General features: G+C 39.6%; 1 protein-coding gene across 1 annotated transcript in view; it reads left to right on the forward strand.

Moving 5' to 3' along the window:
- The window catches only part of LOC126204368 (protein qui-1-like), a 396,210-nt gene that overhangs the window by 203,702 nt on the left and 172,820 nt on the right, over positions 1-19,688 (forward strand). Inside the window, exons 12-15 of the mRNA XM_049938742.1 lie at positions 2,741-2,943; positions 3,809-3,983; positions 6,637-6,789; positions 15,011-15,201. Of these exons, the coding sequence (XP_049794699.1) occupies positions 2,741-2,943; positions 3,809-3,983; positions 6,637-6,789; positions 15,011-15,201 (722 nt within the window). The remainder of the gene's footprint in view (positions 1-2,740; positions 2,944-3,808; positions 3,984-6,636; positions 6,790-15,010; positions 15,202-19,688) is intronic.

Genomic DNA, 19,688 nt, shown 5'->3' on the forward strand with positions numbered 1-19,688 from the left:
GTTCAGAGTTTAGAGCATGTAAAGCATAGAGAGAGGGGGAGGGAGGAAAGGAAAGGGAGGTGGAGATGAAGAGGGATGGAAGAAAGAGGGGAGAAAGAAAGGGAAAGTTCTCTCATGATTTTTTTGGGGGGGGGGAGGGGGGGTTGGAGGGAAGAGTTATGGGAGAAGGCAGTACACTGTCTGGTGGGGAAGGAATGCAGTGTTGCAGACAGTTGGTGTCTAACAATGAAAGCAAGCACATGTAGTGTCCTATAATGTGGCATTAGTTATGAAGATGACCGTTATTGCACGCAGTAATGTTTCTGGTTTTAATTCAGATGCTCGCACATTATGTGCTCACTGTCTAATCAGTTATATCTGTCACTTAATGACAGGATAATTGTATAACACATCAACAGCTGCTGCACGTGAAAACGGTCTGTTAAGTTTAAAATGGCTAGTAGTGTGAAACAGAATAAAGTGAATACGTATGAAAAACAGCCAAGGTGGAAAATCTTCAATATGTTTTTTAATAGACGTACACTGTTGGAACACACATAAAGAAAATGATCAGGGAAGGATTGTTGTGGACAGAAGAAAGAAGGGTAAAGGTAAGGTGAGGCAGTGGGAAACGGACTAGCAGAGGTTTACGCAGAGGGAATTATGGGAGCACAGGATATGCTGCTGGGAGAATTCCCATATGCTTTGGTCGTGTATACTTAGTTCCCTTCTGCAGGACAAGTGCAAGAAATAGGAAGAAGGAAGGGTCAAAAGGGCAAATTATAGCTATACATTTCCACCAAAATTCCTGGTTGTGAGTTGTTTACTGCTGTCTTAATATTTGCTACTCAAATATCTGCAAAAGTCGACTCTGCTATGTCCAGCATAGGAAACTGGTATACACTCATGGACTTCTTACAGGATGAGAATCCTCATACAGTGGCACCTGGGGGATGAGTGTCAATTGTGAACAGATAGTGAGCTACATATCATTTCTTTCCACTTCAGTGGGACTGATGAATTTTTTGAGTGTTGTAAAGATTCCGCTGTGACTGAAAAAAATAAATAATAAGTGATTATTTTTGGTGGGCTAAGTCCACCTGAGTCTGTAAAATGCTACTGGTAAGTGATGAATTTGACGAGGCAAGTGTGCACATCTGATTTGGTTGAACCCTGGAAACTATGCACAAAATATTGTTATTTCAAAGAAATTGAATTATATTTAAAATTTGGTCTATACTTTTATTTCTCTGTCTACACTAAGAACAATACAATACACAAAGTAATTGACACTGGTACTAATTTAAACTTGTTCTTTCAGTATCACACACAACAGAAAATCAAAATAAATGGGTACTGATGTTATGTTGTAGCTCATTGTCATCAGTTTTCACACTGTTTTGAAAGCACTGCATGCATCACAATATATGCGAGCAAATATGACATGAAATCAGCTCACTGCTGGTCACATAAATTGTTGACCGTTGCTGTGTGGTCTGTGATGCAAGTTTGACTGCAATATCCTCAGTTGTGGTGATGCAGTAATAGAGCATTCAGTTTTTCAGAATTCATCACAGCTCTAAAAGAAAACAATACAAATTAACTGTGAAGTTATGGAACCAATTCATGATTTTTTTGTGAACATCTGGATACAATGACTGAATTGACAGGAAAAGAAATAAATAGAAGAAAAACAAGGTTGAAGTTCATTTCATAAACTAAATAGAGTTTTCAAAACTGTAAACTTTCCCTCTCAGACACATAGGAAACTTAATCAGTCTGGGTAACCAGTTAATGCAAAAACAGTTACAAAGAAAAGAAAAGAAAAGAAAAGGGGATGAGCTGTGGAGATATGAATTTTGAGAAGTTACTAGGGAAAGAAAATACTGAAAAAGGAAATAAAAATTTGCAGAGAAAAGGAGATTTGATGACAGTATGTCATAAAATGGAAAAGGCAAAAAGACTAGTATGAATAAAGAATGTGTGGATGCCAAAAGCCAAGTACATGTTGGAGAGGATTGCAATCTCTGAAGGTGAAAATTACAGGTCAAGGCAAGGACGATCCAAATGTTTCAAGAACCCAGATTTTTCTTGTTGTATCAGAGGCTTTACTTTGTTATGCAGTATTATTATTCAGAAATGGTGGCCTACATGGCAGCTAAGAAAGATTATGTGTATTCCAGTGTTATCACAAAATTAAAATTAAAATTCCCCAACCTGAATAAATATCTCATTCTCTTATCTCCTGTTTCCAGTAGTCTAATGTCTGCTTTAGATAATGAAGAAGGACATATGACACCAAAAGCCTCAGGATTCAGTTTGTATGTTCTATATTTCTGCTGTTCAAGTTATTGAGACACTTGGTGAACGTGGACATTGTGATTAGTTTTATTATTGGTTGAAACTTCTATTTTAAAGTGATATTATAAAAAATATAATTTTAATATTATGTTTCAGGTTTATTAATTACAATGATATAAAGTTACCTGTCTCTATCTATCTATCTCCCCCACTTCCTTCTCCAAACTTTCTTTCTACTTCTCAGATAAGTCATTCATATATAGTGTGATAGTTTGTTCAAAAGTTTACAGTTTGTATCAACATTTTCTCTGTCACAGCTAACCGAAACTGTTTTGGAAATCATTCACTAGACAACAAAAGTAACTCAAGCATTCAAATCGCAAACAGTGATGGTTTATCATATCAAACATTTTGATTTCTTTATGCTTCAAAGTTTAAGAGATGCTTTTTTTGCTTCCAGGTTCCTCAGACTCAACTGTTTGTCTGTGGTCATTAGAGAACTTCAATTTGCTCAACTCCATAAGCTTAGCATCACCTGTCACATTCCTGGATGTGTCACTGGATTCTGTATTCCTTGTTGCTGCATGTGAAGACAACCAACTGTACCTCCGTTCTCTTGCTACTGGAACGGAGATACACTGCCTTCGAGGGCATAAGGCAGAGGTGGGTGAGTTGCAGTACTAATACAGTACTATTTATAATTAACAAGAAAATTCGTGCCACTTAAGTTCCCTGTAGTATTCAAAGTCTGCTTAGAGATGATATTATGTTGCACGTTTCTAGATTTGTATTGTACCAAAAATGGCTCTGAGGACTATGTGACTTAACTTCTGAGGTTATCAGTTGCCTAGAACTTAGAACTAATTAAACATAACTAACCTAAGGACATCACACACATCCATGCCCGAGGCAGGATTCGAACCTGCGACTGTAGCGGTCGCTCGGCTCCAAACTGTAGCGCCTAGAACCGCATGGCCACTCTGGCCAGTCTGTACTGTACCATTCAGAACAGTGTCATTTTCAAGTGTTATGATATTTGAAGAAAAAAAAATCCCAAGCTAAAAAGAAAATGTTCAGTTTTTTTTCAAGTACATTATACAGAATTATGAATCTCTGTTGACATTATATTTTGCTTATAGAAATTGTGTAAAGATAAGAAATTACAAATGCTGCTCAGAAATATAGTACTATATTTTTGTAGCCATGTTGATATCATCATTCTACCAAATGTTTGAATAAAATATGTTGACAAAAATTATGTAATAAGTTAGAAGCTACAAAAGAGCTATTTACCACAAGGAACACGTAAAAATACGACATCTTCACTATCATCTTCTTTCTTGTAGCTTTGTGTCACTATTACAATTAATTTTATCCTGGTCATATAATTTTTCTTGCTATGCAACAGAAGTAAATTACAACTTTTCAGTAAAACCTTTTTTTTTAATAATCATCTCGGCCTTTTTTTCTATGGATTGTATAATTTCTGCATTACTGCAACATTTTATTAGTCTTCTTTTTTTTTCAGATTCGGTCTGTTTGCTTGGCTCAAGATAATTGCCGAGCTGTAGTAGGTGGCTCTGATGGCAAAATATATATTTTTGATATGCATAGTGGCCGTCTGAGTCGCACACTAACAAGCCATACAACAGAAGTTTCAGGAGTGAAAGTCACGGAGAAAGATGATTTCCTGATATCTTCTGGTATGGGCACTTACAAATCATCACTCTTTCATACTTCATTCCTTTACAAGAAAATTCTAATGTATCATGTTCATACATATTTTATGTATTTGTTCATTTATGTTACCTGCAACAATGATACTTGCATGCCATTACTTGTATCTAACAAGGGGGCCCTCTGTTATCTTTATCACTATCAGAATGACATGTCAGAATAGACACATTGAGAGGCAACATGAAGTGAATTGAACACAAGAAGACAATGAACTGTGGCTTAAGTTTAAAAGAGTAGTTGACCAAGCACTTGTTTCATATCTAGCTAGTAGATCAGTTAATTTTGAGAAAGGCTCTCCATGGTATACAGCTACTGTAAATAAACTTCTGATGAAATAGTAACTAATGTACAATAGACGCACAAAGTATAGGACTATAAATATAGAGATACTGAATATAATGTGTTTGGCTGTCAAAATGACAATGTATGAAGCTTTCAATGGCTACATGGCAGAGTTGCACACAGGCACAACTAAAAGACACATACAGATAAACTATTGGGTGCAGCCTTCATAAAAAAAAAGAAAGAAAAACACACACCATAGATTCACTCAAGCAAGCACACCTCAAACCCACATGACCATGAATTTCGGCAGCTCGAACTGGAATGCCAAGCTGCCAAATTTGGCGATCATGCATGCATGAGATGCTCTTGCTTGTGTGAATGATTGATGTGTCTTTCTCTTTCTTTTTCTGAAGGAAGCTGTGGCTGAAAGCTTATGTGTAAGTATCTTTTAATTGTGCCTCTCTGCAACTTAATATGTTGTCTTTATGGTAAGTAGTGATCTGTCTTTTCCTTCTTTGTTGATATTCTTATCTGGAGTTTCCAGTGTTTTATTATAGCAAAGTCTTATTGATAGTTGTCTCAGAAAATCAAAAGAAATTCTGGTCTTACACGCAGGCTTTCAGTGGCATCAAAATTAGTGTACAGATACTCATTGATGACAAAGCAACCAAAATTAAGGATAGCAGAGCAAAAGCAGAAAGACTGAACTCCTTTCTCAAATGTTTCTTGACAGAGGAGAAGCTAGAAGGACTACCCCAGTTTGAGTCTAATACCACTGCAAAGATAAGTGTGTGTGTGTGTTTTATCAGTTATACAAAACCAGGAAGCCATGGATCCAAGAAATGACATGGATGCAGCATATCTTGACTATTGAGAAGCATTTCACCCACTACCTCACAAATAGCTATTATCAAAAGTGCAGTCATATGGGGTACCTCACAAAATTTGTGAGCAGATTGATAATTTCTGGGTAAAGAAGAAGCAACAGCTTATCTTGGGCAGAGAGCAATCAACAGTAGTAGAGGTAACTGTAGGCATGTCACAGAGAAGTGTACTGGCACCCTTGCTGCTCATATTGTATGTTAATAACATGTCAGACATGCTTTGTAGTTTACAGATGATCATTGAAAAGAATCTAGTTATTTATGTTGTCTTCATTATATCTCCTAATATTTCTTATAGGATAAAGCATATCACTTTCCCTGTAAAAATTTGTGCAACAAAAAGTAATTATTCAATTTCATCTGACCAGTTCAAGGAAAAATAAGTGTTGTGTCCAAAATATAGTTAGTAAAAATATTCAAATTATGCCCTTATTACTTAATACTCTATGAAAGGGATAATAATTTTTCGATTAAAAATGCATGTATTATATTTTTGTGAAAGTGGATAAGTTTAGAATTACAAACCCCAAGGGCCAGAGTTCAATTCTCAGTTGTTTCCAGGCTCTTGCCGACCTCTTCATGCCCTGGTTAGCGTACCATTGGTAGGTTCACTGTAAACTCCGCTTGCATCTGGGAGTTCCTAGAATATTGATTTTGTTTAAGATCATGGGACACATCCAGCTACTTCCATGCCCACACCTTCCTAAAGAAGTTTCTCAAAATAAACTATAACAACAATAATAAACCCAACTGCTTCTGCTACTTTTTATTTAGTGATCCTTTGAGGAAGTTTAGGATCCAAAGATAGGTTAATGAGTTGGAAGAGGAATAATATAAGATGATGTGGAATATAGTTGATGTACCTTTTATTTATTTATTTTATTTATCTACAAATTCCATAGATCGTGTTATGCGTATGACGCTAGGATGTAGAACGACTTGAGTAATATATGTTCACAGACCATGGTATCAATTAGTTTACAAGAGCAGAACTAGACATAAATTACATAAGACTTGCAAAAATAATAATGAACTAAAATAAAGTTGTAGGAATAATACATTATGCAAAGTTTATCACATTGCAAAAGCCTATTTGTCACATTACAACCATTGAAATATTCATTTTAATTATGGCTCCAGTGTCAAATGGTAGGACATGTAGTCTTATTGGTTATTCATAGACACCATGGAGGTGTGATATTCTGTAGATGTGAACAGTTTTATGTGTAATATGTGAAATTACAGTTACTAATGAAGCATTGAAACTGATTTACTGTCAGGAATGCTTTACTTATTGATTTCTGTTTGACTGGAATTGTGATAATTTTGCATTCCTTTCTGGAGCAAATAAATATTGTGAACTTTGCCACAAATTCAGATCTTGCTGTGACACAAATTTAACATGTGCTATTTCTAGATATCCTGTACATTGGCTGTTTACTTATTCCAGGTGGTAACAGAATAACATTCTGGAGCTTCCGAAGGGATGATGCTACGGGCCATACTACCAGCATCCGTAAAACTTCTCAGCACTCCCAGCAGATGCACTCTGCAGCAATTACTTGCTTGGATATATCCCGTGATGGCACCATGGCTGTGACAGGTAGGAAGTGCTGCTGATGTGAAACAGTGCCTGGTAAACAACTAAAAATAAAATAAAATATTATTGGGTATCTCATTTTTGTCAGTACAGTTGTCATTCATTTGTGGTAAACTGACAAAAAAAAGCTCTTTGGGCATGAAATACCTCAAGTAATGGTTGTTACACAAACTAGTTACTGTAAATTGCTTTTGGACTACTAAGAATTATCAGTGAAAAAATCTAAATAGAATTACATTAAAATGGAGCTATATGGACATAGAGCACAAAAAATACAAGTGATACACATGCTTGTTTTTAAATCCTGGAAATAGATGAGTAAGAGCTGGAAGAATGAATTGACAAGAAATCAAATAGAAAAGCTACTCAGAGCTTACAATCAAGGAAGAGCAAAAAAGAATTTAAGTAGCATTAACGATAACTGGACTATATAATTTTAATGATATTTGTGTATGTAATTAAACAATGGGAAATCCAGGATGGAATGTAACAATATTATGAAAAGGAATGTAGACAGACAGCTTGGGTTGTCGTGCCCTCATAGAATGCAGCATATAGTGGAGATGCTGAGTCACAGATAGGCACAACAAAAGGACTGTCACAAACAAATAAAGCTTTCGTCCCTTAAGGACTTGGTCAACAATAAACATAGACACACACAACACATACATGCAAACGCATCTCACACACACGACCGCAGTCTCAGGCAACTGAAACCATACTGCGAGCACAGCACCAGTGCATGATGGGAGTGACGACTGAGTAGGGGTAAGGAGTAGGTCAGGGCAGAGAGGAGAGGGATAGTAAGGTGCAGGTGGTGGACAGCAAAGTGCTACAGATTAGACAGAGGGCTGAGGAGAGGTGGGTAGGGGGAGGGGAGCGTAGCAGAAATCGAGAGAAGCAAAAAGATTGAGTGTGATGGTGGAATGATGGCTGTGTAGTGCTCCATTTGGCACAGGCTGTGAAGCAGTCATTGAAATGAAGGATGTCTTGTTTGGCAGAATGTTCAGCAACAAGGTGGTCCATTTGTTCATTGGCCACAGTTTGTTGGTGGCCATTCATGTGGACAGACAGCTTGGGTTGTCGTGCCCTTATAGAATGCAGCATAGTGGCTGCAGCCAATCTTGTAGATCATATGACTGGTTTCACAGGTAGCCCTGCCTTTGATGGGAAAGGAGATGTTCGTGACCAGTCTGGAGTTGGTGGTGGTGGGAGGATGTATAGAACAGGTCTTGCATCTAGGGGTATTACAGTGTTATGACCCATGAGCTAAGGGGTTGGTAGCAGGGATTCTGTAAGGATGGAGGAGTATAAAGTGTAGGTTCAGTGGATGGCGGAATACCACTGTGGGAGGGGTTGGAAGGATAGTGGGCAGGATATTTCCCATTTTAGAGCATGGTGAAAGGTAGTCGAAACCCTGGCAGAGAATGTAATTCAGTTTCTCCAGTCCTGAGTTGTACTGAGTTATGAGGGGAATGCTCCATTGGGGCCAGATGGTGGACCTTGGGGAGGTGGTGGGAGAATGAAAGATAAGGTACAGGAGATTTGGTTAAAGTTGGGAGGATAATTACAGTCTGTGAAGGCTTCAGTGAGAGCTTCAGTATATTTCAAGAGGGAGCACTTGTCACTGCAGATGTGATGACCATGAGTGGCTGGACTGCATAGAAGGGACTTCTTGGTATGGAATGGGTGGCAGCTGTCGAAGTGGAGGTATTGCTGGTGGTTGGCAGGTTTGATATGGATGGAGGTACTGATGTAGCCATCTTTGAGGTGGAGGTTAGCATCTAGCAAGGTGGTTTGTTGGGTTGAGTAGGACCAGGTGAAACAAATGGGAGAGAAGTTGTTGAGGTTCTGGAGGAATGTGGATAGGGTGTGGGAGAAGTTGTTGAGGTTCTGGAGAAATGTGGATAGGGTATCCTCACCATTGATCCAGATCACTAAGATATCATCTACGAATCTGAAACAGGTGAGGTTCAATAGTGGTAAGGCCATAGGCATTAGGAATGTTAGTGTAAAGGGAGATGGCATCAATAGTGACAAGCAGGGCACCGTTTGGTTAAGGGGCAGGAACGGTGGAGAGTTCGTGGAGGAAATGGTTGGTATCTTTTATATAGGAAAGTAGGTCCCGGGTAATAGGTTGAAGGTGTTCGTTTATGAGAGCAGACATTCTCTCAGTGGGGGCACAATAACCAGCCACAATGGGGCGTCCTGGGTGGTTAGGTTTATGGACTTTAGGAGGCATAAAGAAGGTAGGAGTGTTATGATTGGTAGTGGTGATTGGTAGTGGTCACCTCTCTAGAGATGACTTTGGGAGGAGGTTGTGGGATTGGCCTAAGGACCTGAGTATCGACTGGAGATCCTGCTGGATGTCTGGAAAAGGGGCACTGTGGCAGTGTTTGTAGGTGGAAGTATCTGACAGCTGGTGGAGTCCTTCTGCCAGCTAATCATTGCGGTTCAAAACAACAGTGGTGGAGTCTTTGTCCGCAGGTAGGATTATAAGGTCAGGATCAGGTTTTAGTTGGTGGATTGTGGTTATTTCTGCAGTTGCAAGGTTAGTTTGCATGTTGAGGAACTTAGGAAATGGTGGTGAGGCAAGGTTCGAGGTTAAGAAATTCTGGAAAGTGAACAGGGGGTGATTTGGGGGCAGTGGGGGTGAATCATAGTTGGATGGAGGAATGAACTGAGTTAGGCAGGGTTCAGTATTGATCTTTGGGTGTGTCTGATTGTTAGTGTTTGTGGTGAAAATGTGTTTCCACTGTAAGGATCGGGAGAAGGAGAGAAGGTCTTTAACAAGTCCTGCGTGATTGAATTTGGGAGTTGAGCAAAAGGTGAGGCCTTTGGAAAGGATTGATATTTTCGTGAGGCTAAGGCTTCTGGAGGAAAGGTTAATGACTCTGTTACACGTCTGTTTAGGTTATGGATTCTGTGTGGTGTTGGGAGGGAGTTTTGGAGGGTGGGGTAAATGTAGAAGGTCTGCAAGACACGGTTTGTCAGCAATGAGGGGACATGGGGGAGGTTTGGAGTTTATTGTAGAGGTTGTGGTCAGTGGTACTCCAAGGCGGGAGCAGGAAGTGAACATAAAAACTCACAATCTTAAACCCATCTCCTAGTTCAGATTCACTGATGATATCTTTGTGATCTGGATCAATGGTGAGGACACCCTATCCACATTCCTCCATAATCTCAACAACTTCTCCATTTGTTTCACCTGGTCCTACTCAGCCCAACAAGCCACCTTCCTAAATGCTGACCTCCACCTCAAATATGGCTACATCAGTACCTCCATCCATATCAAACCTACTAACCACCACTCCACTTCGACAGCTGCCACCCATTCCATACCAAGAAGTCCCTTCCGTAAAGCCTAGCCACCCATGGTCGTCGCATCTGCAGTGACAAATGCTCCCTCTTGAAATATACTGAAGGTCTCACTGAAGCCTTCACAAACTGTAATTATCCTCCCAACCTTGTACATAAACAAATCTCCCATGCCTTATATTTCCGGTCTCCCACCACCTCCCAAAGTCCCTACTTCTGGCCACAAAAGAGCATTCCCCTTGTAGCTCAGTACCACCCAGGACTGGAGCAACTGAGCAACTGAATTACATTCTCTGCCAGGGTTTTGACTACCTTTCATCATGCCCTGAAATGAGAAATATCCTGCCCACTATCCTTCCGACCCCTCCCACAGTGGTTGTCCACCAAACCTACACAATATACTTGTCCATCCTTACACAACTCCTGCTCCCAATCCCTTACCTCTTGGCTCATACCACTGTAATAGCCCTAGATGCAATCAGTACCTGTTCCATACATCCTTCCACCACCACCACCACCACCAACTCCAGTCCTGTCATGAACATCACCTATCCCATCAAAGGCAGACTACTGTGAAACCAGTCTGTGTGTGTGTGTGTGTGTGTGTGTGTGTGTGTGTGTTCATAATATTGTTTATATAATTATATCCAAAAACAAAGATGATGTGACTTACCAAACGAAAGTGCTGGCAGGTCGATAGACACACAAACAAACACAAACATACACACAAAATTCAAGCTTTCGTAACAAACTGTTGCCTCATCAAGAAAGAGGGAAGGAGAGGGAAAGACGAAAGGATGTGGGTTTTAAGGGAGAGGGTAAGGAGTCATTCCAATCCCGGGAGCGGAAAGACTTACCTTAGGGGGAAAAAAGGACGGGTATACACTCACACACAGACACACATCCATCCACACATATACAGACACAAGCAGACATATTTAAAGGCAAAGAGTTTGGGCAGAGATGTCAGTCGAGGCGGAAGTGCAGAGGCAAAGATGTTGTTGAATGACAGGTGAGGTATGAGTGGTGGCAACTTGAAATTAGTGGAGATTGAGGCCTGGTGGGTAATGGGAAGAGAGGATATATTGAAGAGCAAGTTCCCATCTCCGGAGTTCAGATAGGTTGGTGTTGGTGGGAAGTATCCAGATAACCCGGACGGTGTAACACTGTGCCAAGATGTGCTGGCCGTGCACCAAGGCATGTTTAGCCACAGGGTGATCCTCATTACCAACAAACACTGTCTGCCTGTGTCCATTCATGCAAATGAACAGTTTGTTGCTGGTCATTCCCACATAGAAAGCTTTACAGTGTAGGCAGGTCAGTTGGTAAATCACGTGGGTGCTTTCACACGTGGCTCTGCCTTTGATTGTGTACACCTTCCGGGTTACAGGACTGGAGTAGGTGGTGGTGGGAGGGTGCATGGGACAGGTTTTACACCGGGGGTGGTTATGAGGATAGGAGCCAGAGGGTAGGGAAGGTGGTTTGGGGATTTCATAGGGATGAACTAACAGGTTACGAAGGTTAGGTGGACACTCCTGAAATAAATACATAAATATTTATCATTAAAATTATATAGTCCAGATATCATTAATGCTACCTGATTTCTGTTTTGCTCTTCCTTAACTGTAACCTCTGAATAGGTTTTCAGTATGTTTCCTTATTGATTCATTTTTCCAGCCCAAACACAAGCAAGTGGATCAGTTATATTTTGCATGCTGTATGTCTGTAGAGTTTCAAGTATGAATATTTATCAAATAATCACAGTTATTTATGTGTTGTAAAGCACTGAGTTATTTTAATGGGGATATCATATCTCATGGTGCAAAAAGGAGTCTGCAAACCCATTTTAATGGGGATATCATATCTCATGGTGCAAAAAGGAGTCTGCAAACCCAGTAACCAGATACCCACATAATTTGTGGGATGTTATATATGCTGCATATATTTTAATTGATTATTTTTAATCATACTTGCAATTCTTGTTTAGACACCCTTCTAAGTCTCTAAATATACTCTTATTGCAGAGTATGGTCTCATGATGGTCTAAAACAGATTGAATCTGGTCATCGTTTTCAAATGAATGTGCTTGTATGACCAAGATTACTTTTTAATTTTATTAATTTTTTAACTGATTGTTGAATATTTTAAATTTACTACCATATGTCTGTGGCCAATGCTATGATAGCATGTAAAACACTGCTTAGAAGCATATTCAGTATTGTAATTCTACTGCATGCTTAGTTCCTTTATGATCGTACATGAAAATACAATTTTTTAAATGTATGGCTTTCAGGTATGCCATCAAAGCACTGTGCAAGTCCCTCTGTGTTTTTTGACACTTTTTCGGGTGGAAGATAGTTACTGCCATTGTCAGCATTCTAAAAGAGTTGTTATACTGAGCAAGGCCCATTTAATGTTGTCCGTGAAGGATTACTTATCTTGACAAAATACTGCCAGAGTATGGCAACAAGATCATTGCTGTGGATATCTCTGTCTCTCCTTGATGCTCCCTTTGACACACTCACTTTGCTTTAAATGTGTCATTAATCTCAATTTCAAATTATTCATTCTGCAAGAAAACTGTCCTGAGTCAGTCTGCTGGTGAGTTATCATAATATGAAACAATGCTCTCTCTGTGGGCCATTATTCCAATAGGCCACTGCTCTATTCAGGATGTTGATATCTTATAATTTGTAAATACAAATCAGAGTGGCTTTTCATTGAATAGAAACATTTGGGAAGAACAGTACTTTCCCCACTAACTTCACTTTAAACTGAATATTTGCATGGATCAAATTTAGTTGCTGAAGAGGAAGATACAATATTTTCATGAGAACACCATGAAAGTGTTGTCTAGATACAAGTATGCTGTAAAATTGCTAATGTGGATGCATTTTCTTTGAATTCTATCACGGAAAGATGAGCATCAGAGAAGGCTGCTGGCATCAGCTCTTAACTTTCCTTGACAAAACTAAACTGTTCTTGAGGTGAGCCAAGTTCTTGTTCAACATGAGTCATTAAGTAACCAGCAATATCCAAAATCATCAAGTAATTAGAACATTGAGTCTATATTTGACATGTGATAGGACTGCAGAAGTGTTAAATTTGTGTATAGGTAGGACAACAAGTCCCTTATTTTTACTTCAAAGTACAAACTGCTTTCCTCTATGTTGAAGACATACCCAAACTGTAGAAATGTCAAAATCTAGCTAGTTTACTGATGATATTTTGGAGTGAGGTTTCCTGGGTATAGACACAATGTTAAGGTACTTGATAAGTACACTTTTGCAATCATGAAGCATTACAGAGTTTAAAAAGCCCTTTCCGCATCCATATTTGGTAGAACAATTACACAGGTCAGTAACTGGAGGAGAAGACCTATTGAAACTCCTCCATACTAATTTTCTTGCTTCCATTGGGTTGGGAGAGATGGAATCATTGGGTGATAAATGCCTTTATTATGAAGAGTTACTGTTCATCCCATTTTTCTATTAGTTCAATGACTAATCAACTGTGTTATCATATTTCCTGAATCATGATTGATTTCAAAGCAAAAACAGTTTCATCCTCAGGCACATTGTGTGGTAGTTGATGTATCATGCAGTCATGCTATGTGCCTGAAGATTTTAAATTGGTCACAGTTATGGACAAACAATAATACAACTGTAAATAGTCTACATGCGTTTTCTCCCAGATCATGTCCTGCAAATCCCACAATATTTCCTTGGAGCAACTTTCCAACATCTTCATGTGGTTCAACCTTGCCACCACTAAGATTGAACCACCTGAAGATGTCGGACAATTGCTCCGAGGAAATGTGGAATCTGCACAACGTGATCCGGCGGTAAACCCTTGAAGACTATTTGCAACATATCCACCAGGAAAGCTTGAAGAGTCACAATAATACAACTGATTGGACATTAAAATAATAATAAAAGGGAATAAATTGCTTTTATTCTCTATAGTAAGGCATCCATTCTACGTTAAGTTACAGCCTGTAAAAGTAATCTTATGTTGCCTGCTGTGTTGTTAAGATTCAGTCAGGCAAATAGCCTTCCATGAACACAATAACACTTTTATTTGCAAAGTTACTTTGATATCCTACATGTTGATGGATCTACTCCACTTTCAGAAAATGCCATTGGGATGGTTCTCTTTACTTATGAAGGCAAAAACTTCATTAAATTTAAATACGGTTTTTCTACAGAGAAGCTTTTGAAGAAGTCAAGCCAACAGGCCAGTAACTAGTTACTGTGTAAAAATTTCAAAGTCTGAGTAGTGAGGCAGGTCTTGTAATAGATTTCATTTGATGACTATTTGAATTTTTGAAGTTGGATAATTTTGGATAATACTGTTTTGCACTTCAGCGTTTTAAGAAATTCCAAAGGCACCTCATGTTGGTTAATTTTCTCAGGAGCCCTGGGAAACCAAAAGCACTACTTCTTCTTTCTGCACCTCCCCTCCCCTCCAACCTGCCCCCCCTCTCTCTATCTCCCCCCTCCCCTCTTTTCTTCTCCACCCCGCCACCCCAACCTCCCACCTCCCCAGAACATCACAATTAGTGCTGCATGATGGACAAAATATGTTCTGTTCTATAGTACTACACTGTTTGACTCCATTTCATTTGACTTTAATATATCTTGCATTAAGCCATATAAAGTTTCATCTTTTGTATGCTCAATCTAGTAGCTGTAAGTAATTTTTATATACCTGGAATTGCATAGTATGGGTTAAATTGTGTACTGTGAACCAGTCATGAGCCTATATTATTATTCTCACAGCTGTGTCTCATATGTGTATTGATTGGTCTCTTCATCAGTATACCCATTCATCAGCAAATTGTTAAGTTAACTTTGTAATAATATCTTCTCACCCTTTAACTAAAAAAGATTACTTATATTTCCAGGTGGTGTGGACAGTTTGGTGAACATCTGGCAGCTCAATACTCATGAACTCCATTCAACCTTAGAAGGACACTTTGCTTCTGTTACTTGTGTTGCATTTTCTCCAAATGGACTGTTTGCTGTATCTGGATCAGAAGATAAGACTGCTAGAGTGTGGGGGCTTACTTTAGGCTTAGTCGTCTCTGTATTTAAGGTAGATAATTATCATTGTATTTCAAAAGTTCTGTTATATATTTCGGGATACTTACTAGTTACATCAATCCATAAAATTTTTCTGTTCTTTTTACAAGTGAAGCACTTTTATATAGCTGCTAAATTATTTCTCATTAACAATTCCTTTTATACCACAGGGGAATTCCTGGTTTGTAACAAGGTCATGACATTAAAAAGTAGTCCCACATTGTATTTTATGTTGCAATGGCTGTTACAGTTTATTATTCTGGTGACATTGTGAATATTTAAGTACCATTCAATCTAACAAACGTGAGAGCGCTTTTACGACTGGCATAATTTTATGCAGAAACGAGTATAATTTAGCAGGAGCAGGCATTGCCTACAACTTTCATCAGGTATAATTGATAGTTCTAGTAATGTTATTGAATACAGTTTAGTATCTCTGCCAATAGACATACATAAGGATGCAAATGAGCTGGCATTTGTCATGCACCAGAGTAGTGTGGAAAGCTATCACGGGTAGTATGTAAGTTTTGTATGGGCATAACTGTTGACACTGATGTTTACTTGCCAGTGGTGATAGACCAAGCCAGTCAGTTCTTATGAAGAGATCAACTAAACAGACCTGATCTTTTGCACTGCACTGTGTTCTCGGTTCTATTCTACATGCTAGTTTTTTTGGTTATTTGTGACAGTTGCATGTTCTTTTTTTCTCTGTGCCAGTCATTATGCAGTGTCCTGTCTTGGTGATCCCCTGTAAATTGAGTCACACATAAAGTTTACTTCTTTTCCTTCTGTGGTCCAGCTCCTCAGCTTCTGGCCAGAGTACTGACATTTGTGTCAACCCCAGTAGCTGAGTGGTCAGCGTGACAGAATGTCAATCCTAAGGGCCCGGGTTTGATTCCCGGCTGGGTTGGGGATTTTCTCAGCTCAGGGACTAGGTGTTGTGTTGTCCTAATCATCATCATTTCATCCCCATCGACGTGCAATTCGCTGAAGTGGCATCAAATTGAAAGACTTGCACCCGGCAAACAGTCTACCTGACGGGAGGCTCTAGTCACATGACCAAAAAAATTGGCATTTTTGCTGGCAAGGAGAGTTTTGCAGTGTCATCACATCTGTAATAACAGGGACATCCTTATGCTTATGATGCCCTTATTTATTTATTTATTGTAGTGCTAATTCATGGCCACCATGGTGCCAGTATTTATGCAATGCTGTCAGGAACAGTTGTGCCTCCAAAAACAACAACAACAACAGCTGCAACTAGAACATCATCAACTGCAGCAGGTGCTGCTCAAACAGAATGCAAAATGATCTGCTCTCATGCTGTACTGGTAGCAGACCAGGCACCCACAGAAAAGTCTTCTCCCCACAGTCTTGTTTCCAAGTTTCGATGAGTCTATTGAAAGGTGTCAGAATTACCTAAATGATTCTTGCTACACTACCAGTTAAGACATATTGTCAAACAAACTGATAAGGCTGTCTTGTTATTGTGTAGCAGAACAGTGTTGTGCAAAAAGGTGCAAAATTTGAAACTCTACCGAGCCCTCGAAACTGATCTCTGAGGAACTCTGACAGTTGTTCAAACAATATTTTGTGCATCAAACCCATGTGGTGATGGCACAGTTGCAGTGTAACCAGCACCACAAGTGCCCCGGGCAGTTGTACATAGCTTGCATTGCTGACCTACAAGTACTCTTGTGCAAGTACCTGTTTGAGTGCCCCCAATGTATTACCTCATATTCAAACTCGCTGATTAAGCATGTGATACTCCTATTACCACTCAGCCCTGAAGTACAAACTAGGGAATTGGTCTTCTTAAAACCTGCTTGCTCATCTTGCTAAATAACATGAATGTACAGCAACAGTGAAGGATGTACTTTCTGACTACTAGCAGGTGGCAAAGTTAGATACATTTGTTAAACTGTCTTGGGTGCCCCATGGAGTTGCCTTCTGCTGAGCCACCATGTGTTTATGATTTGAGTGTAGTGACATCAGGGCACTGCCTGACTTTACTGACATCAACCTTGACAGTTACAAGTGTGTTGAAGGGTTGTGATTTCTGCTTGTGATGTTTTTCGGGTCCTCCATGTTGTTCTCCTCCTGCATCTGTTTCCGATGAATGGGCAGATTGGTAACCCTGCCACAACTGTCATTTGGTGCATATCACAAAGGACAGCCCATGCATAAATGCTATGTGTGGAGTATGCCATGAAGTAGGCCATACGGCACTGGGCTGTGGCAGTTGGCGAGTTGCAGGGAAGTCATTGTAGCACCTAGTTTTTTCACTGGACATGTAGGCTGTCTCTGACATCCTGCAAGCCTTGCTAATGCTAGTTATGGATAGGTAACCATTTGAGGTTCAGGTGAACAACGGGGAGGGGGGGCAACAATCAGCCTAATTAACCTAAAAATGCACTCGTTTCTGGGTAGCTTGTATTGCAACATATAGTATCTTATAGCAAATGATGTTTTCAACTGATTCAGCATGTTATTAAAATGTGGAACAGAAACTTACATTGTTAACAATCAGTTCACCATTGGAACAAAATATTTTTGAATTAGATGCTTTTTCAGTGTTTGGATTCCAGATTATCAAAAAAGTCCATGTAGTGTCCCAATCAGTCCCTTTTCAAGATTTTGGCTCTTTACTATGGCTGTACAACCTACTGTTTGAGAATACTTGGTTTGGGCAGAAAATTTCAAGGCATATCTCTCCCTTCAGCTATCAGCAATACGTAAATTTTATCACCCTGAACCATTCTCTTCATTATGTGTGCCAACGTAAAGGCCATGTTGCAGTGTTGCCAGGAACTTGGCATTATTTCTCCTATTCCATCTGGTCTATGGGTCACCTCTGGTGGAAACTGAGAAGCCAGATGTCACCGTTCACATATGTAGCGATTTTAAACAGACAATTAATGTGCATTGTGTCATGGACTCAAATCCCATACAGAATAATTTTTGGCAAAGTTGTCAAGGGGCCAATATTTTTCACTCTTTGACTTCTACATCTATGTCTACATCCATACTCCGCAAGCCACCTGTCGGTGTGTGGCGGAGGGTACCTTGAGTACCTCTCTTGGTTCTCCCTTCTATTCCAGTCTCATATTGTTTGTGGAAAGAAAGATTGTCGGTATGCCTCTGCGTGGGCTCTAATCTCTCCGATTTCATCCTCGTGGTCTCTTGGTGAGATATATGTAGGAGGGACCAATATACTGTTTGACTCATTGGTGAAGGTATGTTCTCAAAACTTCAACAAAAGCCTTACTGAGCTACTGAGCGTCCCTCTCGCAGAGTCTTCCACTGGAATTTATCTATCATCTCCGTAACGCTTTTGCAATTGCTAAATGATCCTGTAATGAAGCGCGCTGCTCTCCATTGGATCTTCTGTCTCTCTTCTATCAACCCTATCTGGTATGGATCCCAAACCATTGAGCAGTATTCAAGCAGTGGGCGAACAAGTGTACTGTAACCTACTTCCTTTGTTTTCGGATTGCATTTCCTTAGGATTCTTCCAATGAATCTCAGTCTGGTATCTGCTTTACCAACGATTAATTTTATATGGTCATTCCATTTTAAATCACTCCCAATGCCTACTCCCAGATAATTTATGGAATTAACTTCTTCCAGTTGCCGACCTGCTATATTGTAGTTAAACGATAAAGGATCTTTCTTTCTATATATTTGCAGCACATTACACTTGTCTACATTGAGATTCAATTGACATTCCCTGATCCATCCATCTATTCGTTGCAGATCCTCCTGCATTTCGGTACAATTTTCCATTGTTACAACATCTCGATGTACTACAGCATCATCTGCAAAAAGTATCAGTGAACTTCCGATGTTATCCACAAGGTAATTTACATATACTGTGAATAGCAATGGTCCTAGGACACCCCTGCGGCACACCTGAAATCACTCTTACTTCGGAAGACTTCTCTCCATTGAGAATGACATGCTGCATTCTGTTAGCTAGGAACTCTTCAAGCCAATCACACAATTGACCTGATATTCCATATGCTCTCACTTTGTTCATTAAACGACTGTGGGGAACTGTATCAAATGCCTTGCAGAAGTCAAGAAACACGGAATCTACCTGGGAACCCATGTCTATGGCCCTCTGAGTCTCGTGGGTGTATAGCGCGAGCTGGGTTTCACACGATCGTCTTTTTAGAAACCCATACTGATTCCTACAGAGCAGATTTCTAGTCTCCAGAAAAGTCATACTCGAACATGATATGTGTTCCAAAATTCTACAACTGATCAATGTTAGAGATATGGGTCTATAGTTCTGCACATCTGTTCGACATCCGTTCTTTAAAATGGGGATGACCTGTGCCCTTTTCCAATCTTTTGGAACACTATGCTCTTCTAGAGACCTATCATACACCGTTGTAAGAAGAGGGGCAAGTTCCTTCGTGTACTCTGTGTAAAACTGAACTGGTAGCCCATCAGGTCCAACGGCCTTTCCTCTTTTGAGCAATTTTAATTGTTTTT

This window comes from Schistocerca nitens, chromosome 9, assembly GCF_023898315.1.
Source record: "Schistocerca nitens isolate TAMUIC-IGC-003100 chromosome 9, iqSchNite1.1, whole genome shotgun sequence".
In the NCBI taxonomy this organism is placed as follows: domain Eukaryota; kingdom Metazoa; phylum Arthropoda; class Insecta; order Orthoptera; family Acrididae; genus Schistocerca; species Schistocerca nitens.